This window comes from Dromiciops gliroides, chromosome 4 (assembly GCF_019393635.1).
Source record: "Dromiciops gliroides isolate mDroGli1 chromosome 4, mDroGli1.pri, whole genome shotgun sequence".
Classification (NCBI taxonomy): Eukaryota; Metazoa; Chordata; class Mammalia; order Microbiotheria; family Microbiotheriidae; genus Dromiciops; species Dromiciops gliroides.
Window position 1 is genome coordinate 359,371,995 of NC_057864.1, and position 27,536 is coordinate 359,399,530.

Consider the following 27,536-nt stretch of genomic DNA (forward strand, 5'->3'; position numbering starts at 1 on the left):
TACAACCTGAACAACACCATCGCCCAGGAATCAGCTGAGAACACACAGCAGCATCCTGTTGCCTTCCAGCTTCAAGCTAGAATGGCGAAAAAACCTTCCTTCTTCCCAGCAGACCCCAGGCCAACCACACACAGCCCCCAGCCGATTGGCTGGCCACTCCGACAGTCACATGACTGCCCTCACTGGGTTTCCAATCATTATAATTTCGCCAGGCCCATGTAGGCTTCAGCGAGTGGTGATGACGTGAGGTGCCAGCGCCATGGCGATGGCTACAACCAGTGGGTGGAACCCCAGAGGCCAGTGCGCTCGCTGAGGTTTTTAAAAAAAATTCTACCCAAAAGATGAGGTCATAAAAACCTCAAATTACAATTAATTCTTTACATTGGCAAACTCAGTAAGCACAGCTTTTTGTCCAAAAGTGTTTTCCCACATTTGCTAATGACTGCAGGAGTACCAGTGCCACTTTTAAATGCTATTATGCCTTGTGAATGTGTCAGCTCCTTTGAGATACACATTAAGTCTTATGGGGCATTGAGGTACCCATTACCTATTAATTTTATACTCTTCTAAGTGGCAGCCTATTTGCTTGTAAGATTTATAAATTTGGTTTTCAACTGGAAAGGGCAGGATCTGGCCCTTTTATAAATTTGAAAGTTATTCGTTAAATCATAAAAAGTCCTTTTTAATCCCCTTTAGCCAAAAGTATTTTTTAATACAGTACTACACTTGACACAGGAGTCCAGGGAAACTTGAGATTCATAGGGAACCTGAAGTCAAGAAGCTCTTAATACAACACTCAACTCTCTTACTGCATTTTAATATTTTTCTATTTCCCATACCCCAAAAACCTCACTGCTGTTGACTGATAACCTGAAAAAAAGGCAAAGGCTTCTTTTCTTTTCTGCCTTAGGGTTGAGGAAGAGTGGTGGATTTATGTGGCCTTCATAAATAAGCACACAGACAAAACAAATAGATGGGTCTAAAAAGCTATCCAGAAGGTTGTGTGTAGGAAAACCCAGTATTTTAAATGTTCGGTATCTCTGGCCTACAAACAAGAGACCTGAAATACCATTTTGAGTAAGGCACAAGTCCACAGTCTGCAGTTGGACTTTTCCATGCTAAGAAACCAGAGCCTTCTAGTAGCACCTGAATACGAGACTTGAAATCTAATGGGTTCAGTTTGTAAAATCGCAAAATGGTGGGGGAGGGAGAAAATATGAAGTTCACTTAAATTGGGAACTGAAAAGGTTGTAATAAATCTGGTGTTTTTGGAGGAGAGCCTTGGAAGCAGAACCTAAAGAAGAGAGAAGGTCCTTTCTGCTGCCACCCTTCCTTCCCCCATCTTGGTCCCTTACCTCACCCCCTTCCTTTTTACTATTAAAGCCTGGGATTAAATATTTACAGTAAAATGAGGCTGGGAAACCCACCCCCTAAAATACATGTGTTCTGTTAGAAGAAAGTGTTAGGTCCTATATAAAGGAACAAAAGCATGTTGATAAATGAAATAGGAACTGCTGTCTACCTCAATTTTCCCATCCTTCCTTTTCTTTTTCAGACGAAAGTAGGAGGCGCCCCCAGCGGAGGGAATTTTGAAGAAGTGCTCAGTTCCACTGCCCATGCAAGTGCTCAGAGTGCTGCAACAGCCCCTCGGGTGCCCGAGAAAGGAGAGCTCCGGTGCTAAGAGGCCCAAGGGGACCACGCTACAGCCCGAAGCTGCCAACTCTACCCATGCTACCTGTTCTGTCCCTTTTTCATAGCCAGATGTGAAGGCCAGAAGCCTCTTTAGTGTGTTGTACTTTTGAAAAAAATTCCATCCATATTTGTACTTAAAAAGGAACCATACAGTCATTGTGGATGCAGGAAACATGACCTGAATGTGATGCTTAGAATGTAGCAGACATGCAACTGGCTGTAACACCTCTCTTTCTGCCATTCCAAGCACTAACCTTTTTGTCCTTTTGCTTTGCTTTCCCTTATGTTTGGCTATCTCAGCATGTGTGTGTCTGTGAGTGTGTGTGTATGTCCGTCACTGTGGGGGTCTTTAACACACCACCGCACAACTCTTTTTTTTCAGGCACAGTTCAGTAGACAGTGGAATTGCTGCTGACATGCCCATTCAGCTCTATGAAGTATACCAGATGTGCACCCAGCTACTTGTGTCCTCCCAGCCCTGGCACATATATAAATTTTATATGGTTATTTAAGGGATTAGTAAAATGATTTTGAAAGTATAAGGCTTTTTAAATTTTTAAACTTTCTTCAAGAATACAATTATCTTGGAAATTTTATTTCCAAGTTTTTTATTTCCACTTCCATTCCTGGGCTTGATAAAATAGCTTTATCATTATCTACTACAACTTTAGCCACACTGAACTATTTTTATAGAATCTGCAATTCTAAAATCTTCTACAATCTACTTATTTAGATCAAAGGGCAGTTGTTTCACTTCAAAAATTGGCTATTTTTCCATTAGAGAAATACAGGTAGTTCTATGACCTCTTGATCCCAGTAATATGAAATATAATAGTATGAACATCAGATTTCTTGGAGTAAATTAAATGCCTTCTTACTACTGTCATTATATACCTTCCTTTTGCCCCCCTCTAATGGAAGTTATATGCTTTTCACTAAAATACCCACCACCTTAATTTAAGACTTCAGTGTATCTGAAATTTTCTAGTTTAGAAAATCTATATAAAAAGCATTAAAAAATTTACTAATAGGTGATTTTTTTTGCATTCAATGCTAATTAGAGATAGGTATATTATATTCTACAAAATAAAGTCAGTGATTGTTAACATAGTAAAAATTAGGCTGTTTGGGGAATATATATCTCTGTGATTGGTACTTTGCTGTAATGATTTAGGGCCACAGCCCTAAAGCCAGGTGGGGAGTGTATTGTGTACTCAAGGACAATGCTCAGAGGATTTTTCCCGTTTTAGTTCCTTTCAGCCTCTTGGTTTCTAACCCCAAGTTTCTTAACTTATAGTGCTTTCTATGAAAGGATAGGAAAGTTCGTGTTTCCATATCAGAACAGTAAATGTCATTAATTTGGCTCTTTAATTAATTCAACCAGAGCAGGGTTGGGGGTTTTCATTACACTATCAGCAAGATTTCAGGAATACTTAATCTACTTAGGGAAATGAATTGTTTGTAAGGACTCTAGCACATTAAAGAGTCCTAATTTATTCAACATTAATTAAGCACCTTAGTTGTACAAGCCACTATACTAACTGCTGAGGAATTTCTATAGGATGCTACTAATTAAAATCCATATTCATTAAAATAGGATCTCGACTCAGCAGTTACTCTGAATCCCATTATTTATTTCATGAATAAAGGACCACTGTTTCTTAAATACCCCATGATGCACAGTTTTTGATGGACCCCTCCCTTCAGTTAGTGAGACTTTGCTGTACTAAGCAGCCATATGGTTCTTTGGCTAACCTTTTAGCTCCTCAAACTGTATTTACAGTTTGATAATTTAGTTAAAAAAAAAAATCAGACCAGTTGCTTGTCAGATTGTAGGTTTCCTGTCCTTACTACCTGATCTCTCAAGGCCTGCCTCCTTTTCTGAACCTCATTTGCATGTCTAATGTTAGGTTCTTCATTTAGTACATCTGAACACAAGTTTTCTTGAAACACATATACATAAAATACCTTTTTCATATGCTTACTTGTTAGAATGTTACACGAAAAATTAAATTATCCTTTTGAAAATATGAAAAGCTAAAGTACATCTGGCCACAAACCTTCTACTAAAAATCAAAATTACAATTTAATACTTTGTGGACAAAGTGATACCTTTCAAATGGCTTCAGAAGAGTAAACCTTAAACACAGAAGCAGACACCTACCAATTTTTAAAGACAACTCTTGTAATGGAAAATATTAGTCATAAATTACTTTTCAATTATGTTTTATAGCATATGCCCCATCAAAATTATGAGTTTTACTAGGTTATGCTAGAAAAGCAATTGGCATCCAAACTGAATTGTGTATCTCCCTATAAATTTGGTCCAGTCATATAAAGTAAAACGACCTGCACACTTTAATAGAGACATTCTAAAATACTATACTGTTCACAGCAGTTAAAATTGAAAGTGTTTGTGGCCTAAGATATTTGTATTCCTTCACTCTTTATACTTTCAAAAGATTCTGTCAACTCAAAGTTTTCAAGTTCAATTACACTAAGGTAAATACATTTGGCAAACTGTTAAGTTAAATACTTTCATACATTTGGGAAATGGAGTCTGAGGATGATGATGGTGAGAGGAAAATGGTGGTGGTGGTGGTGGTGGTAGTGATGTGATTCAAGTTTTATGTAAAATTATTTCTGACAAACTAAGTGTTCAAGTAAGATTTCTAAACTCTAATTAAAATTTCAATCAAAACTTTCAGACTGGTCTTTTTTTTTTCCATTTAATTACCTAAGCTTTATAAATGGTAAAATTCTTTGCTGTAAAGATTTTTTACTGATCTTAAGTTCAAATTATGATACTACTCATTCATAATTCACATTCACACAATACTTTAAGGTTTATGAAGCACTTCCTTCACAATAACCCTTACATACTACCTTTAGAGAATACTTGTGAGGGCAGCTAGGTAGCGCAATGGATAAAGCACTGGCCCTGCATTCAGGAGGACCTGAGTTCAAATCCATCCTCAAACACGACATTTACTAGCTTTGTGACTCTGGGCAAGGCACTTAACCCTCATTGCTCTGCCAAAAAAAAAGAAAAAGAAAAAGAATATTTGTGCAAGTGTTCTTTGAAGGTAGCACATACATATACATATCCCCATTTTGCAAATGAACAAAATGAGGCTCAAGAGTGGTGAAATGTGAGACTCAAGTGACACGCAAACTCAGTGTGATAAAAATGTCCAATAGTGATTGCTTAGTCAAGCAAAGAAAATGATGGCAGTATCACTTTGAACATGACCTACAATGACAGGTAATATAAGGTAAAAGGGAAAGAGCACTGGATTTGAAGTCAAATCTCAGTTCTGCTAATGACTGCCTATATAACTGGAAAGTTCCTTTATCTCTCTGGTCCTCAGCTACCTCATCTATAAAATGAGAGGGTTAGACTAGATGTTTTTAGAAGAGGTTGGTCCCAGTTTTAAATTTATTATGTTATATGTGCATATCATAAGAGTTCACATTTACACAACATTTTACAGTTAACAAAGTACTTTTCTTCAATACAACCTTGGCCATAGAATTGACTGCAGATTTAAAGTTGGAAGGAACCGACAGTTAACTTTTAACATTTCATTTTATATATGAGGAAACAGACCCAAAAAGATCAAGTGACTTGTCCAATTTGGTCCACGGGGGCTCTAAGTGGCAGAACTGGTATTTGAAAGCAGTTCCTCTTGGTGCAGATATTATCATCAATTTACAGATTAGCAATTTAAGACTGAGAAGCCAAATCAACTAACTAGCATTTATGAAGTCTACTGGGCACCAGGAACTGCAAAGAGAAAAAATAGAGAACCCATATTCTCATGAAGTTTACATTCTACTGAAGGAGAAAGCATGTACACGTGTATGCAGAATAATTGGTAGGAAGGGAAGGGAAGGGACTGTTAGGATCCAGAAAGGCTTTGTATAGAAAGTGATATTTGAGCTGCATCAGTAAAAGGAACTTTCCCAAAACAATAAAATCACAGGTCCATTTCCTAGCTCTGCAACTCATTTTACCATGTGTCTTCATTACCAGGCTGTTAGGTGGGCAAGATATGGAGGCTGTATACCAGCATGAAGATTTCCAATGGCACAGGCTTTGAGAATTATGTAACATTTCCAGAGTCATAAATAGTAGCCTATGGAATATGGACATATGGAGAAGATCAACAAGAAAGCTACTTATTTCACATTGGATGCAGCCCAAATGAAACTGTTTGTATTCTAAGTAAACCCTATGGTGGGCAGTTAGGTGGTGCAGTGGATAGAGCAGTGGCCCTGAAGTTGGGAGGACCTGAGTTCAAATGTACCTCAGACACTTAACTAGCTGTATGACCCTGAGCAAATAAACTCCAATTACCTTAAACATCTGGGGTCATCTCCAGTTGTCCTGATCTATATCTTGCCACTGGATGCAGATGGCTCTAGAGGAGAGAGCATGAGGTTGGTAACCTTGCATAGCCCTCCTGCACTTCAGTCCAATTCACTACAAGTCATGACATCACCTGATATCATGGTCCTCTTTGAGACTGAAGGACAAACAAGACCCTAGGGTACTCAGACAACTTGTTTAACACCAAAAAAGAAGGCCTTTTTCAAGAAAATAAGTTAACATTTTGTGCTTGGGGGAGGCAGCATGATGGGGTTGATAGCACACTAGTCAAAGGGTAATGGAGGCTCAGTTCTAAGGTTTATCCTGTGTGACCTTGGACAAGGAATTCCACTTTTCTGACTTCAGCTTCCTTTTCTAAAGGGTTTGGTGGTTGATCAGGTGATCTCCAAGGTCCTTTTTTACACCAATATTCTATAATTCTTTATTATGGGGTTTTTGTGGGGATAAAATGGGTATGCAAAATGCTTTACAAGCTTTAAAAAAAGTACAAACATGTTAGCTTCTATTATTTCCTTTTAGCCAAGAAATTTTATCTATTACCATTGAACTTCATTGTTTTATCAAATATCTTATGTGGCTATCCTTACTTATTTATTTATTTTGGTGAGGCAATTGAGGTTAAGTGACTTGCCCAGGGTCACACAGCTAGTAAGTGTTAAGTGTCTGAGGCCGGATTTGAACTCAGGTACTCCTGACTTCAGGGCCGGTGCTCTATCCACTGCACCACCTAGCTGCCCCCCTAATTTATTTATAATCGCAGTCTCAATGAAAAAGGTTTAGGGCATTAAGGAATCAAATTAAGTAACCTTAACCAAGATTACAAAACAATTAACATGAGATGAGGAAAAACACAAGTGCCTGGGACTTTTGTAGGACTGAATTTAGAGCTGGAAGGGACCTTTAGAAGCTACTGAGTTCAACCCCTTCATTTTACAGATGAGTAAACTGTAGCACAGAGGTTAAAAGACTTACACACAGTCACACAGCTAGTGTCAGGATTAGAATTCTAGTCTTCCTGACTCCAAGTCTAGTGTCCTACTCTGTTAATCCATAACACTATACACAGTTTCACAAGACCTCAGCAGAAGGAAAGAAATGTTAACAACTAACTGGCCAGTACCACAAACTGGGCTCCACAGTGATAGACAGGCCTGGTTATATTGACTTTATTATCCCAGGATAGTTTATGTGCTTGTAGCCAGGCAGGAAAATAAAAAAAATTCACTGACAATAGTATCTCCAATAATAATTAACTTGATTCTTTCTGATCACTGATGTAGAGTAACTCCACCTATAGAATACCAAAAAGAAGATACTTTGTTTATAGCAGCCTGCATATCCATGGAAGTTCTTATCACCTTGGAAGTTCTGTATTACTTTCCTATCTTGGTCAATTAGCCATCTTTAAATAAAACCCAACACCACCTGAATTTCAGGGCAAAGATAAGCATCACTGTTTCAAGGAATACTTTTGATTTGTTCTGCAGAAGCAAACTTACCTTTGTTGCTAGCCAAAGCTTTTAAGGTGGAGCAGAGGCATCATCTACCCTACTCAGGCCAACCTCTTTGGGAAAGCACTTGAATGGGGCCACTTGTGATAGTGAAGTTGAAAAGATTGAAGGGAGCCACTTTCCCCTATAAGATGCCCAATGATCACATCAATATTCAGTCCAACTCTTCTGCTTATCTGATGAAAGTTAGTGTAAAATTAAAAGGTCTGAATTGGGAAAAGAGAAACTGAAAGGAATTCATAGAGGCACTGAAATTTTTTTATCTTCCCTGCCTGGACAAGAATTTAAGACAAATGATAGAAAAACAACTTTTCAGAGGCTCTACAGCTTTGTGATCGTTGGTACAAATCAGAGGCCAGATCATAATTCAACATTTGATTTAAGGCAACAGGTGTTTCAATAAAAAGAAAATGGTTTATCTGGTTAGAAAAAGAATATTATCAATATAATTTCCTCCTCTTCTTGGGTTCTCATCATTAGCCAATGCTTTGCTGAAGGATCTGTGCCTTAAAGACAATAATAATTAAACTTTCCCTCAGCATCAGAACACAGTGACACATACTTTTACCTTTTAATGAGTTTGGCCTGGAGGGATATATGCTCCAAATTCAGAAGAAAACAAGCTTTATAGCTTCTAGCAGACATTATGAATTTTGATTTGTTATACAAAGATAGCTCCAACCCCCACATATAGCATTTTGTCTTTAGGACCCTACAGTCCTGGTCCCTGGAACACACTTTTTATCCAGGCAGAGCTTTCATTTCTCACTGAAGCCCATGGAAAATGAAAATAAACAGACTCACACCTGGGGAAATCAACAGTGCTATAGTGGCAAACACACCATGCCATGAGACTTTAATCATAAAATAAAATATTTATTACATGATTACAGAAGCTTAAAAAAAAAAAGCCAAACACCTCAAGGGTGAGGCTCACTTGTTCCTGCTTGAATTTTAGCATTTCTTTCTGCTGTAAGTTCAGAGACAAGCTGGACTATTTCAGGATGGCTGAATTTTCCTGTAAAGGAAAAAGACAGGCAAAATTAACCACAATATCCCTCTTCTACTGAAAAGATGGTAATCCATTTTCTCAAGGCTGAGCGAAGGAGTTGGTTGGTAGGCTATATTCTGAAACCTGACCCAGAAGCATGTCTGGACTCAGATCTAAGTACAATTCTAGGTACTAAAAGGGGGCCAAACTCCATTGCTTATAGTCTTATATTCTCTCTCTCTCTCTTTTTTTTTTTAAATTTATTTATTTGTTTGTTTGTTTATTTATTTAATTTGCTTACTTACTTATTTATTTAGCAGGGCAATGGGGGTTAAGTGACTTGCCCAGGGTCACACAGCTACTAAGTATCAAGTGTCTGAGGGCGCATTTGAACTCAGGTACTAATCCAGGGCCAGTGCTTTATCCACCGTGCCACCTAGCCGCCGCCCCCCCCCCCTTCCCTCCCTCTCTCTCTCTCTCTCTCTCTCTCTCTATCCCTCTGATTCAGCTGAGGCTAACGTTAGGAATTCAGCAAAGAGGCAGCAAAGCAACAGTACCCTTACTAGCCCTTATCCTACTTGCCACATTGCCTACCACTACTTTCTCTAAGTCGGCATCTGGACACCACTGCTGCTGCCACTTCTGCTTCATAGGCCATCAACTGACTTATCAACATACACAGTACTTCAAAAGGAGGACATCTGTTTTTTGGATCCATCAGGGATGATCTACTACTGACCTAACAGGTAATTTAAAAAAGCAAACAGGTTCCTTGCATCATGTCAATCTACAAGTGCTTACTATGTGTCAGGCACTGTGTAGGTGCTGGGGATACAAAGAAAGGCAAAAACTGGCCCTATCCTCAAGGAGTTCCAAGTCTAATGGGGGAGACGACATGCAGACAACTGTACATACAGGAAATAACAGGTAAATTGGAGGTAGTCTAAAAGGGAAGGCGCTAACTAGCATTAGGTTGGTAGGGAAAGACTTGTATCCCTTCCTTTCTCACAACACATCTGCTCTTCACTCTTATTTTTCTTCCTATGTTTTGGACTGGATCTGCAGTTTCTGGTTTCATTCGGAGCAGGGAACTCCTCACAAGGAAACTCTACCAATTCAGACTGTAACCTGTTTTACAACTTACAGTCTTAGAGAGCTGCCTGTGTCACAGAGAAGTTGAGTCATTTGCCCAAGGTCACACAGCCAGGTTGTGTCAGAGGTCAGCCTTGAACATAGCAGGTTTTTCTGACCCTGAGACTGGCTCTCTGTGTTGCCTCTTCAGTTCTTCATTCTCATCAAGACTTCTTGGCTCTGGGGGCAGCTAGGTGGTACAGTGGATAGAGCACTGGCCCTGGATTCAGGAGGACCTCAATTCAAATCTGGCCTCTTACTAGCTTTGTGACCCTGGGCAAGTCACTTAATCCCAATTGCCTCACCATAAAAGAAAACAAAACAAAACACCAAACCAAACCAAACCAACCAACAAACAAAAAAGACTTACTGGCCCAACACTCCTCCCTCATCCTCTCAAGTGATTGAAATGCAAAAGTTCTGGCTTCACTAAGCTTTAAACCCAGACTTGATTTTGATTCACTAGCCTCAAGGACCTGGTTCCACTTTGGCTATCATTTCATTCCTGCTTTCCTGAAGGTTGCTAAGCATCACTGGACCAAGTAACAAAATCAAGCTTTTCAACTTCAGTGGGGCCTTCCCCACTGCTCAAGATTCCTTTAACTCCAGTTGATTCTCTATCATATTCCCCAAGGGACTGTTCCAAACTTTCTCATCACTACTTAGGCAATCAACTGCGACCCTACCTCACATAATCATATCAGCAAACTTAGCCTCTTGAATTCTGAAAGGATAAAAACAAAGGTTCCCTCAGCTTCCTTCCTCTCTCAACATCTTTTCTGCCTCATTACCCATTTTCTCTTGCCCTCCAGTCTTGGAAGAAACAGCCTTACTCTTTTAAGCATCCGGGTGAAGCTCCATGAAAGGAAACATACACATGCTATGGTCATGAGCATATACTATAAGCCACTTGGAGAGTAGGAGATCTGGGAAACAATCACAAACCTGCCACAAAAGCACAATATTGTAAAGATGGAGGAAATCAATTATCTGGATATCTGCTGGAGCTCTCACTGCCAAAAGCAGAGGAGCTAAGTGTGGAAAGAACTGTTTTTGTTCATGCTTCTGAGCTTAAAGAGTGGGACTCTGATAACGTCCTAAGTCTTTGCCCCAAGGCTGATGACCTCCAGTAACTGGGCCTCCTGGCCACCTAGCTCAAACCCCCAACACACCCTGTTCCAAAAACCTCTTGTTATGGCGATCTAATTTCCCCCGAATGTACTGCTCCTCACCTTCCTTCCCCCTTGTGGAACTGCTCTTCAGGGCCTAAACTAACCAAGAGTTGGATAGTATTTTGCATTTGCTAAATAGCCTGAAAGCTGGCTATAAAAAGCACTTTCCCTGGAAGCTGGGGCAGAGGCCCTTCATCCAGGTGGGTGTCTGCCCCACTGACTAGGCTCTGATTTCTCCCTACTGCTACATACCAAGCCTTCGGTGAATACTGGCCTTCAGGGCCTAAGCTCCCAGCACTCCAGACTGCCTCCAAAACTGACAACCACTTCCCCCCCCCCCCCCCCCCCGCCCCATCTCCAAATCTTGTAAACTTGATTTTTTTTTTTAACCGAAGCATATGACATGACATTTATCACCATTATATATTTCATCTTCTTAGGATCAGCACTAGCCCATCAACATCTTTTTAAAATCCTGATTGCCATCCAGTTAGATTCCCCCTTCCAGCTTTTTTGTTTTGTTTTGTTTTGAGTTTTTTTTGCAGGGCAATGGGGGTTAAGTGACTTGCCCAGGGTCACACAGCTAGTAAGTGTCAAGTGTCCAAGGCTGGATTTGAACTCAGGTACTCCTGAATCCAGGGTCGGTGCTTTATCCACTGCACCACCTAGCTGCCCCCCAGCTTTTTTGTAATCTGCAAAATGAGTAGCATGCCAGCTGTCTTTAACCAGATCATTAATAAAAATGTTAAATCACGTAAGTCCAGCATTTTCCAAAGCTTATCTCATGGTATTCTTGTCCACACACTACATTCATACTAAAGTGGACTATCTGCTATTTCCCCAAATAAATCGCATGATTCCCTGCATCTGTCCACAATGTTCCCTGTGCCAGGAGCCAATAGAGCAAAGGCTCTATTCTCTGCCTGTTGTTGTTAAGTCATTTTTTTTTCAGTCGTGTCCAACTCTCCATGACCCCATTTGGAGTTTCCTTGGCAGAAATACTGGAGTGGTTTACCATTTCCTTCTTCAGCTCATTTTACAAATGAGGAAACTGAGGCAAGCAGACTTAAGTGACCTGCCCAGGGTCACACAGCTAGTAAGTATCTGAGACTATATTTGAACTGATGAAGATGCAGGGTTCACACTAGCTGTGTGACCATGGACAAGTCACTTAACCCTGTTTGCCTTGGTTTCCTCATCTCTAAAATGAGCTGGAGAAGAAAATGCCAAACCACTCCACTATCTTTGCCAAGAAAACCCTGAAAAGGGATCACAAAGAGTCAGGTATGATAGAGAACAAGTGAACAGCAACTTATTATGCCTGATTTTAGAATCATTTGTGTCAGCATCTTGCTCCCACAGTAGACTGTAAGCTTCATGAGGAAAGAGAGTGAAACCTTTCTAAGATTTGTAAACCGTCTGGCAGCCACTATGGTGTTCTGCCTGGCACATAGGTAAGAGAGCATTTGTTGAACTGAAATAGATCTATACGGTGGTACATGGATCAGCAGTTTTGTTGTTTTGTTTTTAAGGACCAAGGACCTTTTTCAAAGGATCAACAGCTCAACCTCCCTTCTCCTTGCTCTGGCAGCCAGCAAAGACTGAACATGTTCCATACCTGCAGTTGAATCATAGAATTCCTGAAGCCTCCCAGGTGTGTTCTCCAGGTCCTCATATTCAAACGCCTGGAGAATCATTTCACATTGGTCCAGTTGTTTCACAAACTTGGCTTCCGCGCTGGACTGGTTCTCATACTCCTAAGCAAGGGGGCAATCAGATCACATTCTGCATGCTGGGTTCTTCAGGTTTGGGGTTCTCACACCCAAAGTGAAAGAGGCAGAGCTAAAAGCGCCCAGCCCTGACATCCAACCACTTTCCCATTCACACAAAACTCTTAGAAGGGCTTCACTAAGGAATTTCAGAGCTGAGGTTTTAGACGCAATATAATAAGGATGCATTCATGGCTCCTTTGCTTTCAATTTGGTCTATGGATTCTCATTTACTCATCTTGACTTCCATGTCGGATTCTTCCTATTTAATTATTCCATCTTCCTTTTATGATCGTTCTTTAATCCACCTAAACAGCTTAGGTCTTTATCCTTTTTACTTCAACTTGACATTTCATTTTCATGCCTCTCATCTCTTTATTTCCCTCTTTACTTAATGTCAAGTTTCTTTTTTCTCACGAATTTTTTTTTCCTTTCAATTCTGAGCCTGCCATGTTGGTCTTGATTATAGAAGTCTCTCAATTCAAAGCAAGACCTTGTTTTTCTCCTGTGCCTGACTGAACCTCATAGCAGTCAAGAGAATCAGGAGTCAGGACTATTTCATACAGTTGTACACATTAAAAACATTAGGAGATAGGGAGCTCTCTTGACCTCATCACATTTTGCTTTGCACTACAGTCATCTGTTTGCATCTCCCCCTCTCCCCTCCCCACTAGACTATAAACTTCCTGAGGACAGAAACTGTATCTGATATAATTTTTTAAAAATTCTCTTATTGACTATCAGAGGATTCTGAACACAGTAAGCAATTAATCACAATCTTTGTGGTACTTTTTCCTCTTCATCCCTAGGAACTTGGTGATGATATGATGTAGGAAACAAGGACTACTTAAGGAATCCATTGTTTATAGCAAAGAAACATTTTGCATAACACATATGCCCTTTTAATGCCATACAGATCAGAATAAGAGAATTGCCTGAGGTGGCTCGATAGTGCCACAGTGCACAGAACACTGGGCCTGTAATCAGGAAGACCTGAGTTCAAATTAGACCTCTGAAACTCACCAGGCAGGTGACCCTGGGTCACTTAATCTCTGTTTGCTTCAGTTTCATTTCAGCTTCATTTAAATAAAATGGGGCTGATAATATAGGCTCTACCTTGCAGGGTTGTCTTAAGGATCAAATGAGATAATATTTGTAGTGTTTAAGCATAGTGCTTGCCACATACTAAGCACTATATAAATATTAGCTATTATAGCCTAGCTGTGGCAAAATTCTAGTCTGTAATTCTGCCCCCACTGTATTCAGGTAATCAATCCATCATGCTTTCTTGACAGTATAATATACTTGCTATCACTGAATAGCTGTTTGATTGCTATTACCTTCCTTGCTCTTAAAAATGCTCCTGTTTGAAATATGACCACAACTATCCCCAAAAAAGGTTAAAAAAAAAAACTTTTTTAAAAATCTGAAATCAATTACATTTCATGTCACTGGTACTTAAACCACTATTCTTTGAAAATGATCACATTTTACTTTTTAACAAATTCTCTTTTGGCCCTAGGTGTTTTATTTAATCAGTTCAAATTCATTTAAACAATCAGAAATCCCTTTAAATCGATTTCATTTTGCTTTTCTTTCTGGTTGTATGTCATTTTTTCCCCTGATTTTATCAGCAATGATTAGCTCTTTCTGCTCCATTTTACCTTTTTAATTTAAAATGGTCCATCAGGAGTAATTCTGTACCTGTGTAGATATGAACATGGAAAAATGGAGTGATCAATTGAAAATCAATTTCTCTCTCCAAAACTTCAAGTGTAAAGATCACTCCAGACACTACCCATATATTAAAGCCAAGATTCTGTGCTTCAAAGGCACAGGAAAAAAAAAAAGCTCAAGGATTCCTATTTCTTTCTTTTTTTTGTTTTGTTTTGGTTTTTGCAGGCAATGGGGGTTAAGTGACTTGCCCAGGGTCACACAGCTATTAAGTGTTAAGTGTCTGAGGCCGGATTTGAACTCAGGTACTCCTGAATCCAGGGCTGGTGCTTTAACCACTGCACCATCTAGCTGTCCCTCCCCCCACCACCATTTCTTTCAATAATGAGAAATAGGACAAGCCTGTGGCAGAATCACAGAGGAGCTTTCACTGTCCTCCCCATGATCAGGAAACAGGATCAAAAGACCTAAGTCAAGCTAAATATCAACTGCTGACTTAATTTTACACAGGCCACAGGGCAAATACCAACAGGTAATGTCATTTAGGCCTCCAGACACAGGAAATACAGGCTGGCTTTAAAGGTCATTGACACAGGAATCCTGAGAGATGACAAGATGTCAATGTCGCTTCATGAAAATAGAGTGCTGCTCAGCCCCGATGACAAGATCACAGATTTGGGGCTAGAAGGGAGTTTAGAGGCCAGTGAATCCATTTTACAGATAAGGAAACTGAAATGCAGAAAGGGATAATCACTTTGCCCAAGGTCACACAGCTAATCTGAGCTAACATTTGAACTCAGGTTTACCTGAGCAGAGCCCCATTGCTCTACTGACTATAACACACTGCCCTCAACAATAATATTGCCACCAGCAAAGAACCTTCTAAAAAGAGGTGAGAAGCTAGCCCAGGTTTGAGGGGCAGGGACCCCAACAATAGTAAAACAGGGTACAACATCAAAGGTGGTGGGGAAAGACATGTAGTCCCAAACAGCAAGGGGGGAAAAGGGGAATGTTACCCGTGGGCTTTGCCCTGCTAAAGTAGCTGTTTATGTCAGAGATGCATGTAAAGCAAGCATTTCTAAGTTGTTGACTGCCTCTAGTCACAAACAAGCTTCAATTAGAATTACACAACATGGTGTGACCTAACTCACTGTATCACCAATTGAAAAACAGTGAAGAGATAAACATAACTCAGTAACAAAACCTAATTCATCATTTGTACCTACTTCCCAGAGATCATAGATTTCCTTCTTGACGTCTTCTGATAGCAGCTGGGTTAACTGCTTCATAGCTTCCTGGAAATATGAAACCGTGATTTGAAGAGCATGTACTTACTCTAGCTATTATTCTATGTATGTCTAAATGCCAAGCAACAGAGAGGATCACATCCTCATAAAATGGTAAAATTGAAAGGGACCTGGGAGATCATCTTGGTCAACCACCTCACTTAACAGATAAGAAAAACTGAGGCCTAGAAAAGTGAACTGGAGTTGCCTGAGTGGGACTCTGGTACTAGACCAAGACCCCTATCTCTCGATTCCAGATCTAGTGATCTTTGCACTACACCTGCTTTCCAACTTGCTGCATCAGGGATGCTGATGCAAGAAAATATTTATATCTTAGAACGAGTGACTGTTTAGAGGTTAGGTAAATAACTATAGCAATACATGAAAAGCTATAACCATAACTAATCAACAAGTATTAACTAAATAGTTACTGTACATTAATCACTATACTAGATGGAGTATATCTAGGGAATTGGGGCATTCATTCAATAAGCATTTATTAAGTACCTACTATGTGCCAGACACTATATTAACTACTGGAAAATTTTTTTTTAAAGCCCCCTTACCCCCCCCCCCCGCCTCCCCCGCCCCACCCAGGCCAAAAAAAAAAAAAGGTAATCTCTCTTCTCAAGTAGCTCATAGACTAATTCAGGTGACGACATGCAAACAGCTAAGTATAAACAAGTTATATACAGGATAAATTAGAGATAATCACAGATTAAAGGAAACAGTATTAAGGGGAATTGGGAAAGGCTTCCCACAGGAGGTGAGATTTTAGCTGAGACTTGATAGAAAGCCATAGAAGCCAGGAGGTGAGATGAAAAAGAGAATTCCAGATATGGAGGACACCCTGTGAAAATGTCTGGAAGAGCAAGGAGAACAATTAGTGTGGAAGGGTGGGTGGCAGGGTGGGTGTAAGGTATAAGAACACTAGAAAGAAAGGAGGGGACCAGGTCATGAAGGGCTTTGGATGCCAAAAAAGTGGGGCAGGTAGGAGATGGACAATAAAAATATAACTAGAGGTCTCTATACTCAAGGAATTTAAAATCTAGTTGGCGAGTCAAACTATATATGCCCAAAACCAACAACAGGAAAACAATTATGGGCATATTAACAAAATCAAACAAATGCAAACAGATCTTTTGAGTTGTAAAGTTGGTTAATGCTTCTGGTATTTATTTCAACTCTGACCTATATGTCTGACTACAGTACATGTTAATTTAAAAAAAACTTCTTAATAGGGACTAAGATTAGGGAAGTAACATTGAAATTTTAGTTGCCCCACAATCCAAATTAATTTAACATTCATTGTTTGTATTACTATACTAACAAATGCATACAAGTAACTATTTTTCTATGAATATACAAGCTCCTTGTATTCCAAGTGCCCAGAAGAGTTCCTGGTATACAGCAAGCACTTAATAAATGCTTATTGAATTAGATTATTCTTCCTCTATAAACTGAAGAGTTCAAATAATAAAGTTAAATGGTCATTGTAATCATATTTAAATAACTCTTGGGATTTATATTTTCTTCCACAAAATTTTTAGTGTTAGCCCACTATTGGATCTTCAAATTCATTAAGCTTCCAGTTTTTCCCACAGATCCTATGACCACATACTGACCTTCTCTCTCCTGTGTTTTTCTTCTTTAGGGATGTTATCTGCAGGAGCTATATCACCAACAATGCACTCTGCCATATCGTGAACCAGGGCGAGTCGGACGCATCTGACCAGAAATGTTGAGTGATTACAGAAAATCATATGCACTAGGGACCAACCTGTTGTGTGTTGCTTTGAGACCATAAAGCTGATTTCTCTTCTATTCTCAGAGTAGTTAATGCAAAATGAAGTGAAGTACTTAATATTTGTCTAGTCTAAGCCAGTCCTGAATCATAAATTCTCATTATCATTCAATGTACCATGTGAATCGATAGCATTAATAAAAGGGGGTTTTAAATATGTATCATTTATCCACTGATCTGAAACAGAAAACTATGTGATTAACATTTCACATATGACCTGTTTGATCCCACATGGATGATTGCTATCAACCAGGGCTATACCATTACTATAACCTCTTAAATGATTTTCCTGCTTCCCAGTCTCTCTTCTACAAGCCTGAATCAGACTATCAAAGATGGAAGAGACCTCAAGTCTAGTTCCTACTTGAAGAGGAATGCCCCCTGCACAATCCCTGATAATTGATCATTCAACCTTCCCATATGAACATCTCTAGTGATGGAAAACCCACTACCTTCTGGGGTAGTTCTTTCCACTTTATACAGCTTCACCCTCTGGGTCCAGGAAGAATATGCCTAAATCTCTCTTTCCTAGACAGCCCTTCAAATACTTGAAGATAGCTCTCATCTGCTCCTTCAGTCTTCTCTTTTTTAGGCAAGTTCCTTTAATTGATTTGTATATGTCACAGTCTCTACTCTTTTTACCATCTTAGTCACTTTCCTGTCAATGTATTCCACCTTATAAAAATCTTCCATAAAATCTTCTGTCACTAAACAATCATGTAGATCAGTTGTTCCCAACCTTTTTGAATATGATCCCTTTTAACAACAATAAAATCTCACAACTGATAGTATAAATATCTGTTGATAAAGAAAATGCATAATGATAAGAAGCTACCATGAATTCAATAACACATTTAAATGAATATGTACTTTATTAATCTTGAGAGCATCTATATACATTTAAAAATAGCAACATATATAAATATACACATATGTGTATGTAAGACTTCATTCTAAAAAACATTCTTGTTTATTACATTAAATCACAGTGGGTTTTTTTTAGTGAGGCAATTGGGGTTAAGTGACTTGCCCAGGGTCAGTAAGTGTGTGTTAAGTGTCTGAGGCCAGATTTGAACTCAGGTACTCCTGACTCCAGGGCTGGTGCTCTATCCACCACGCCACCTAGCTGCCCCCACGTGTATATTTTGATGCTGGTAAATCAAAATCAAAATGAGGATGGAGTCATGGAATACTTTAAATGACTCAACGCTAAGAATCCATGACTCTTTATGCTCTAGATGTGGTTTGACCCAGAGCACAATACTTTGATATTATGCCTCTATTGAAGCAAACTAAGATCTCTTTGGAGTAGCAAGGAGGCACAGTGAATAAAGTGCCAGGCCTGGAGTCTGGAAGACTCATCTTCCTGAATTCTAATCTGGCCTCAGACACTTACTAGCTGTGTGACTCTGGACAAGTCACTTAACCCCTATTTGCCTCAGTTCCTCGTCTGTAAAATGAGACAGAGAAGGAAATGGCAAACCAGTCCAGTATCTTTGCCAAAGAAAATCCCAAAAGGGGTCATGAAGAGCCAGACATGACTGAAAATGATTAAACATCAAAATCACATCAGCTTTTGTGGCTGCCATGTTGCAGTATTGACTCTTTTTGAGCTAAGAATCCATTAAACTCTTCTCCTCTCATCTGTTTTTCCCCACACAAACTGCTCTCTAGGTACCCCAACCCCCAATCCACATTGTGCATTAATCTACCTCTACCCCCATTTTAGAGTTGAGGAAAATGAGGCCCAGAGAAGTTAAGTAGTTTGGCCAAGAGCACACAACTAGTACATGTCTAAAGCTCAACTCAAACCTAGGAACTCCTGGTCTGAATTCACTGCTCTATTTGTTATACCATACTGCTTCTCTTGAAGCCCAACTATCAAACTTTATATATATTCATAATAATTGTTCTAGCCTGCCCAGATCCCACTTAGCTTTGTGTCACCTACACATTTGATTAAGTATACCAATCTTCCAAGTCATTAACAAAAACACGCTTCCTGGGACACTTAAAAGATACCAAATTAACACTGATTCATTAATGATTGATTCCACCAGTTTGTAACCTACATTTCTCTATCTTTTCCATAAGAATAGCATGAGAGACTTCTTTTCTTCCTTTCCTTTCCTTTCCTTCCTCCTTTTTTCCCTTCTTTCTTTTCTTCCTTCACTTCTTTCCTCCTTTCCTCCTACCCTTTCTTCCTTCTTTCCTTCCTTCCTCAGTTCTATAGTACCTCTCCCATTCTCTTCTTCTTCTTCAAAACTATCTTTCAGGCAACTTCCAAAATAGTATTTCTAATACCCAAGTCAGACCATATCACACACACAACCTTCTCCCCTCCCTACCCCCCCCTCCCCCCCAAAAAAAGCTCCAGTAACTCTTTACTGTCTGAAGGACAAAGGACTCTTTACCCAAGCACTTAAGATCCTTCCACAATCTGATTCCAACCTTCTTTGCCAGGCCTGATTTCTCCAAGTCTTCTAAGTTTTAGAAAAACTCAACTACTAATTACTACCCAATCTTGTCCTGCACTCTGTGCTTTTTACTTCTCCTCCCTCTCAGCAAAGTATTTCACCACCTCCTCTGCTGAGAAAATAGAGATCAATGGCACACTGGAAAGAGGATAGGATATAGGAATGGGAATAGCAGAGGGCCTGGGGCACATGTATGAGCTCTGCAATCTGGGGCAAATCACTTTGTGTCTCTGTACCTCAGTTTCCTCACATGCAAAAAATGAGGGTGTGAGGGGCAGCTAGGTGGTGCAGTGGATAAAGCACTGGCCCTGGATTCAGGAGGACCTGAGTTCAAATCTGGCCTCAGACACTTAACTAGCTGTGTGACCTTGGGCAAGTCACTTGACCCCAATTGCCTCACCAAAAAAAAAAAAATGAGGGTGTGGGAAGAGCTGATCTCCAAAGTCACTTCCAAATCTAAATCCATAGTCCTCTAATCTCCTGTGCCATACTGCTGTTCCTTTGTTCTAGTCTCTGAGGACGTCAAAGCCCTTCTTTCCCAGGTAACCCCTCTTGTGTTTTTCATCCTATCCTACTCTTTTTCTTCTGGGAGATTTCCCCTGAAATCATTCAGTCATGCTTGCTCTCTTTAGCTTTTCAATGGCTGCTTCCTTACTACCTAGAAATATGCCCAGATCTCCCTCATTCTTTTTTTTTTTTAGTGAGGCAACTGGGGTTAAGTGACTTGCCCAGGGTCACACAGCTAGTAAGTGTTAAGTGTCTGAGGCTGGATTTGAACTCAGGTACTCCTAACTCCAGGGCCGGTGCTCTATCCACTGTGCCACCTAGCTGCCCGATCTCCCTCATTCTTAAAAAATAACAACAAAACTTTCATTTGATCCTGCCATCCCCTCAAGCTACAGTTCTCCATCTCTTCTTTCATAGAAAGAAAATAGTCTCCCATAGCCACAAGGGTCAAGCCTTTGTTTATAACCTCTGAGATATTCTTGACTCTTCCCTCTCCTCTTTGCTCCCCACCACACTCACCATATCCAATTGGCTGCCATGTTTATTATATCTATAACATCGATTTCACCCATCCATTCACTTCTCTCTTCTCACATGTTCAATAGTCCAATTCAGGCCTTGATTACCTCTCAACAGGGCTACTGCAATAATAGCATCATTAACTTTATGGCTTCTAGTCTCTTCCCCAGAGGAAATTCCTTCCATCAAGGCAGATTAGCAACTGTTCTGCAACTATAGTGTTAAAGAGTTGCCCAGGATAATGAAAAGTTAAATGCCCAGATTCACATAGCTAGTATGTGTCAGAAGTGAGTATATAGGGGGCAGCTAGGTGGCACAGTGGATAAAACACCAGCCCTGGATTCAGGAGGACCTGAGTTCAAATCAGGCCTCAGACACTTGACACTTACTAGCTGTGTGACCCTGGCCAAGTCATTTAACCCTCACTGCCCCGGGGGGGGGAGTATTTCTTATGGACATAAAAACAAGGACTTTGGGTTTACCATCCATTTTCTTTCATATACTCAGGGCCCCCCCAAGTGGGAACACAGTTCATTGACTCTTGGCAGGCATCCCTTCCCATGTCTCTGATACCAAATGATCCAGAAGTTGGCACAGATGACCCAGCAGTTGACCCTACCTGTTCTGAGACAATAGATGTTTTTTCTCAAAAGAATTTTCTTTGTTTAATTGGTTAAAAGAACGAAATGAAGACCTCAATTTTGAAAACTGATATACCCTGAGAATAGGCATTGTTTCATTCTTTGCATTTGTATCTCTACTGCCTAGTAGTGTCTGACACATAGGAGCTGCTTAAATATTTGTTGATTGAATGATTCATTCCTCAGCATTATATCATAAAACCAGTGACCTCAAAAAAGCTCAAATTGCTCACCTGTCTTTATTAAGATGCTTATCTTCGGTTACAAAAGCCATGATAGCCATTCTGTACATATGATCGGATACACTTTCTGGCTTCTCAACATTTCTGTATACCCAGCCTGTTCGTGGTACTCTCTGGTCAATAAATCAAATGAGGACAGAAATATATAAATAAATGAAAAATCAACTAGTCATCATTAATTATTTAATGGTGTGATACATAATTAACAGCATGTATAAAAACTCGATATAAACACAAGATCACATATTTAGAGTTGGAAGGGACCTTACAGGCCACCCAGTCCAACCCCCTCATTTTAGAGATGAAGAATTGAGGCCCAAAGAGGTTAAATGAAATCAAAGGACATATTTGTGTTATCACTGCCTGACACATGGCTAGCAATTAATAAATGCTTGTCTCTTTTCCTTTCTTCCTTAAATGACTTCCCAAAGGTCGCACAGGTAGCAAGCATCAAAGCCAGGCTTTGAACACAAGTCCTCTTGACTCCAAAGATAGCCCTCTACTCTATCACACTGCCTCTAATGATACGAAAAGATTTAATTTTTCACAACCCTCTAAAAGCTCTAAACTAGAACTCTGGCTTTCTCTAATCTTCAATATTCCTGCACATGAGGGCCCCTTCATAGCTACCTACAAACATTCAAAGATCTGCCTGTAAAATCCTCACAAATTCTCATCACTCCCTTAAGCTGTTCGTCTGCTGTCTCCTCACTTCAACAAACTCTAAGAAACAAATTCTGAGAAAAAGTTGTTTAAATTCATTGCCTCCATTTTCTCTCCTCTCATTCATTTCTTAAGTCCTTGCAATCTGGTTTCAGACCTCACTCAATTCAAACTGCTCTCTCCAAAGTTACCAGTGATCTCTTAATTTCCAAATCTAATGGCCTTTCTCAATCTTCATCTTTTTCAACCACTGTGTAGTCTTTGACACAGTGACCACCTTTTCCTCCTTGCTACTCTCTCCCCTCTAAATTTTCAAGACACTTCTCCTTAGTATCCTTTGCTGGATCATTATCCCTGCCCCACCCTCTCTACATGTGGGCATAACCCAAGGCTCTGTCCAGGATATACTCTTTCTATATTCTCTCTCGATGATCTCACCAGCTCCTTTGGGTTCAATTATCATCTTTATGCGGGTGATTCACAGACAATAGCTATGTCTATGATCTATACGTACATGTAGATCTTTATCTATAGATATATATGTGTATGTCTGATAGATATAGCTATCACATATAGATCTATATCTGATAGATCTGTGATAGACATATATTTGTATCTATGGATATATCACACACATGTAGATCTAGAGATATAGTTCTATATGTACCTATAGATCTATCAATAGACATATCTATTGTCTGAATCATTGGTATAAATGTAGATCTAGATCTATAAATTGATGTCTATAGTTCCATATATACATGTAGACATATATGCAAATGATCCACATATAGAAAGATATAGAGACATAAGAGACATATAGAGAGATCTGCCTATCTTGTCTCTGTCTGTCTATCCATCATCAGTCTTGATCCCTCTTTCTAGTTCCAATCCTGTATCACCAACTGCCTTTTGGATATTTCCAAGCAGATGCCCTCTAAATATCTGAAACTTAACATGTGCAGAAAAGAATTCATTATCTTTTCTAAAAAAAACCCTCACTCCTCTTCCAAACTTTTTCTATTTGTAAAATAACGTCACCTGGAAGGTTTGCAACTTCAGAGTTGTCTTCCAGTCTTTACTATCCTTTATTCAACCTCCATATTCAATTCATTATCAAATCTCATCAACTCCATGTCCAAATAATCTCTCACATTCAGCTACTTTTCTCTATTTAGATCTACTAATCTACCACCTAGATCAGTCCCCTCACTACTTTCTATCTGAAATACTGCAATAGCCTTCTAACTCAACTCACAGTCTCATCTCTACCCTCTCCAAACCCTCTCTACACAGTTGCCAAAGTCATTTTTCTAAAACACAGGCTTGACTATGTCACTTCTCTGCTTAATAAACTCCAATGGCTTCCTGTCATCTGTGGGATCAAATACAGCCTCTTCTATATGGCATTTGAATCAATTCATCATTTGGGCAGCTAGGTAGTGCAGTGGATAGAATACTGGGCCTGGAGTCAGGAAGGCCTGAGTTCAAATTCAGCCTCAAATACTTACTAGCAACTTACTGGGCAACTCACTTAACCTTGTTTGCTTCAGTTTCCTCATTGGTAAAATGAGCTGAAGAAGGAAATGGCAAACTATCCCAGTATTTCTGCCAAGAAAACCCCAAATGGGATCATGAAGTCAGACATGACTGAAATGAATGAACAACAAATCTGGCTCTAGCTGATCTTTCCAAGCTTATTACATGTTTCTTTTTCATAAGTTTCCCATTTCAGCCCAGATAGACTGACTACTTACCTATAACATTCCATCTCCCTCCTCTCCTCTGCTTCTTAGAATTTCTAGGTATTTCTGGGCATTTACTGATACCCAGATAGAACTTAATGTCCTTGATAGCAAAGATTTTTTTCCCCTTTTCTTTGTATTCCTATTGCCTATTATAGTGGCAGCTAGGTGGCACAGTGGATAGAGCACCAGTCCTGGATTCAGGAGGATCTGAGTTCAAATCTGATCTCAGACCCTTGACACTTACTGTGTGACCCTGGGCAAGTCACTTAACCCCAATTGCCTCACCAAAAAAAAAACAAAAAAGATGCCTATTGCCTATTATAATGTCTGGTAGCACATAGTAGGCATTTCATATAAATTTACTGGTTGACTTATTATAAACACCCATGACAAAAGGCAATATGAAATCAGGGTGACCCTGATGCCAAAGGTGTCACAAGGAACCCAGGGCAGACAGCTCAAGTCAGAGCTTCTGCAGAAAAGGCCTCTGTGCAGGTTCTTTGTGGGACGGTAGAGTAGAAAGAATGATGGATCTGGAGTCACTGGACATGGCTTTGATTCCTTCTCTTCCACTTATTATCTGTGTAACCTTGGGCACATGTCTTAACATTCCTAGGCCTTAATTTCCTCCTCTGTATGATCAGAGAAATTGACCTAAATAACCTCTAAAGTTCCCTGTAGCTATGATTCTATGGGTGATCCACTTTAAAAATATTATTTCCATTTTTCAGGGAGTGATACTCTTAATTCTTTTACTTGTTGGTAAAATACAAACATCCCAAAATGGAGATTTCAGTCATACTCCAAATGTTGGGCTCTTGAATTTATTCACTGTATACCTTATACAAAGCCAATGTTAATATCAGTTTAGCTCTGAGGCTTTAAAAGCTCTTCCTCTTTTTTTTTTTTTTTGGTGAGGCAGTTGGGGTTAAGTGACTTGCCCAGAGTCACACAGCCCGTAAGTGTTAAATGTCTGAGGCCGGATTTGAACTCAGGTCCTCCTGACTCCAAGACCGGAGCTCTATATACCATCTAGCTGCCCCAAAAGCTCTTCCTCTTTCAGAAATTACAGTGTTAAGTTCCATCTCTTCCAATCTCTACTTCTTGGCGAATCATCTTTTCTCTCTTAACCAGAAATCCTGTGCAAGACAGCACAGTGTCTGGCACATAGTAAACATGTAATAAATAAATGCTTTATCTATCGAACCAAAGGTTATCTAGAACAGTATCTTCTTGACTCTGCTGGATATCCTAGCACAAAACTAATCCTACCTGCCTTTTTTGGGGGGGTGGGGGGAGGAGGGAAGGATGGGAATGAGGAATATGTGATTTCTGCATTATGAGAGAACTCCCTGACATGGAAACTCCCTCCATAGATGCAGAATGACAGCTTGTCTGGGGAGAACAGCTGGATGTAGAGCAAGGTGGAAGGCTGGGGGCATGGACAGCTGCTCAGCAGAAGGTGGGTAGGAACATAAGCAGCAGCCATAGCTGTGGGAGACCCAGCAATCCTGACTACTCTTGGCAAGTTACTCAGGACACTCAGAGCTCAAGTGATTTACCCATCTAGTGAGAGGTCAGTAGAGGCAGGAGTTGAAAACAAGGCCTACTGACTCCCAAGGTCAGCTCTCTAAATGCTATCCCTTATCTCTGCAAAGCTCATCCATTAACATCCAGAATCAGAGATGGAAGGGATCTTAGATTTCATTGAGTCCAACCCCTTCATTTTACAGATAAGAAAACTGAAGCAGGGAGCAGTTAAGTGCTTTGTACTACACAGGGTCACACAGCTAGGCCTTTCCTGCCCCCTTCCTCCCTGCTAGTACTCTCTCTCCCAAACTGCTTTGCATTTAACTACTTTGTGTATGTATTATTACATACATAGAAAATATGTCATTAATGTGTATTATTATGTAATGTATATAATATAGAAATAGATTTATATACCATATGCACAAATAAATGTATACACATATAATAAATATGTTTATGTATTTACTCTATAACTCCTATGTTGTATATTTTTTACATGTACTTGTTGTCTCCTTCATTAGAATGTAGGGGTTGTTTCATTCTCTGTATTGGAATTTCCAACATCTAGGATACTGTCTGGCACATAGTGGGCCCTTAATACTTACTTTATAATTATCTATATTAATTAGTGTTATTATATTTTGTAATTTAATAATTGAGAATATGAAGCCGGATCTGCAAGTTCACTACTCTATCCATCCACAATAGGAGACTGCCTTTCAGTTTATCAGTCGGGATTTCTAACCCACTGCTACCATAGCAACCTGGGGAGATTACTTCCTGTCACTCTCTTCCTTCCTCTGCCGCCCGAGCTGCAGCCCGGCAGCCCTATAGGGCCATATGAAGCCTGGAAAAAAGTAGGAGCCCCCTTTCAAGTCGCAGTTTCTACAGGAGCCAGGGCTCCCAGGTGCCATGGAAACAGCACCGACTCCCTCCCCTCCCGGGGCGGCTGCAAGCTCTCGCGGGCTCCGCTACTCGCCTCACAGCAGGAGGGCGAGGGCCAGGCCCTGGGCTGGCCTATGCGAGCGCCCGGCCCGGGAGCCCCCTGCAGCGGGGCTGGGCCGAATGGGCCGACCGCAGCCCCAGGCGTCTGGGCTTTTTCGTACGCTCACCTTGAGCTGGCCCACCAGCCGCAGGAACTGCAGCAGGCTCCGGGTGCCGCCGCCGCCGCCGCTTCCGCCAGCACAAGCCATGGGGCCTGCTGGCAGGCGCCCGGTCGCTCAGTGTTCACGTGGCGGCCGCTAGCTCCTCCTCTCCCGGCTGCTGGGGCTCCCACCTACCTTCCTGCGCGGGCGTAGGGGGCCACCGCCCCTCCCCTCCCCCTCCCCGTCCCCCGGATGTCTCGCTAAACCACTTTTAGTTACGAGCCAGAGCAATTTCTTCTACTTTTCCCGTCGTTGATGAAGTTGATACACGGGGGCAGTTGGGAGCCCGAGAATGATGACTGTACTTGTCATTGGTCACTGGCTGTGTACGGGGATTGCCTGACAATCCTGGCCACAATTTTTAAAAATTAATAGATGTAAATCATTTATTGTAAATGCAGATCCTCTAAATCTGTTTCCACAAATTCCAAAAACCGTAAGACTGTATACTTAAAAAATGTGTTTTCTTTTTTTTGTCATTAGGTACTATTATACAGAATAGGGAGAAAAAAATCCTGTAACAAAAACAGGCAGGATATTGGAATATTGTTCAAGAGATGAAAAATATTCAAGAAACAATTTCATATAGAGATTTATCAAGAGAAAAATATATAGCATTGATTTATTCTATATGACCA

At 40.2% G+C, this 27,536-nt stretch overlaps 2 protein-coding genes across 5 annotated transcripts in view; one reads left to right on the forward strand and one right to left on the reverse strand.

Moving 5' to 3' along the window:
* TPD52L1 (TPD52 like 1) overlaps positions 1–2,467 on the forward strand; it is a 171,053-nt gene extending 168,586 nt beyond the window's left edge. For all 3 annotated transcript variants that reach the window (XM_044004758.1, XM_044004759.1, XM_044004757.1), the window contains one exon: positions 1,556–2,467. In XM_044004758.1, the coding sequence (XP_043860693.1) occupies positions 1,556–1,681 (126 nt within the window). In that variant the 3' untranslated portion in view covers positions 1,682–2,467. The remainder of the gene's footprint in view (positions 1–1,555) is intronic.
* Positions 1–26,999, reverse strand: part of HDDC2 (HD domain containing 2) — a 31,263-nt gene extending 4,264 nt beyond the window's left edge. The window contains exons 1-6 of one of the 2 annotated variants that reach the window (XM_044004756.1): positions 26,866–26,999; positions 21,801–21,922; positions 17,245–17,347; positions 15,560–15,628; positions 12,509–12,647; positions 7,343–8,614 (exon numbers count right to left, since the gene is read on the reverse strand). In XM_044004756.1, the coding sequence (XP_043860691.1) occupies positions 8,517–8,614; positions 12,509–12,647; positions 15,560–15,628; positions 17,245–17,347; positions 21,801–21,922; positions 26,866–26,946 (612 nt within the window). In that variant the 5' untranslated portion in view covers positions 26,947–26,999 and the 3' untranslated portion in view covers positions 7,343–8,516. Of the gene's footprint in view, positions 1–7,342; positions 8,615–12,508; positions 12,648–15,559; positions 15,629–17,244; positions 17,348–21,800; positions 21,923–26,865 lie in introns of those variants that run through there. The other variant, XM_044004755.1, reaches the window with a different exon arrangement.
* Positions 27,000–27,536: the final 537 nt, after the last annotated feature.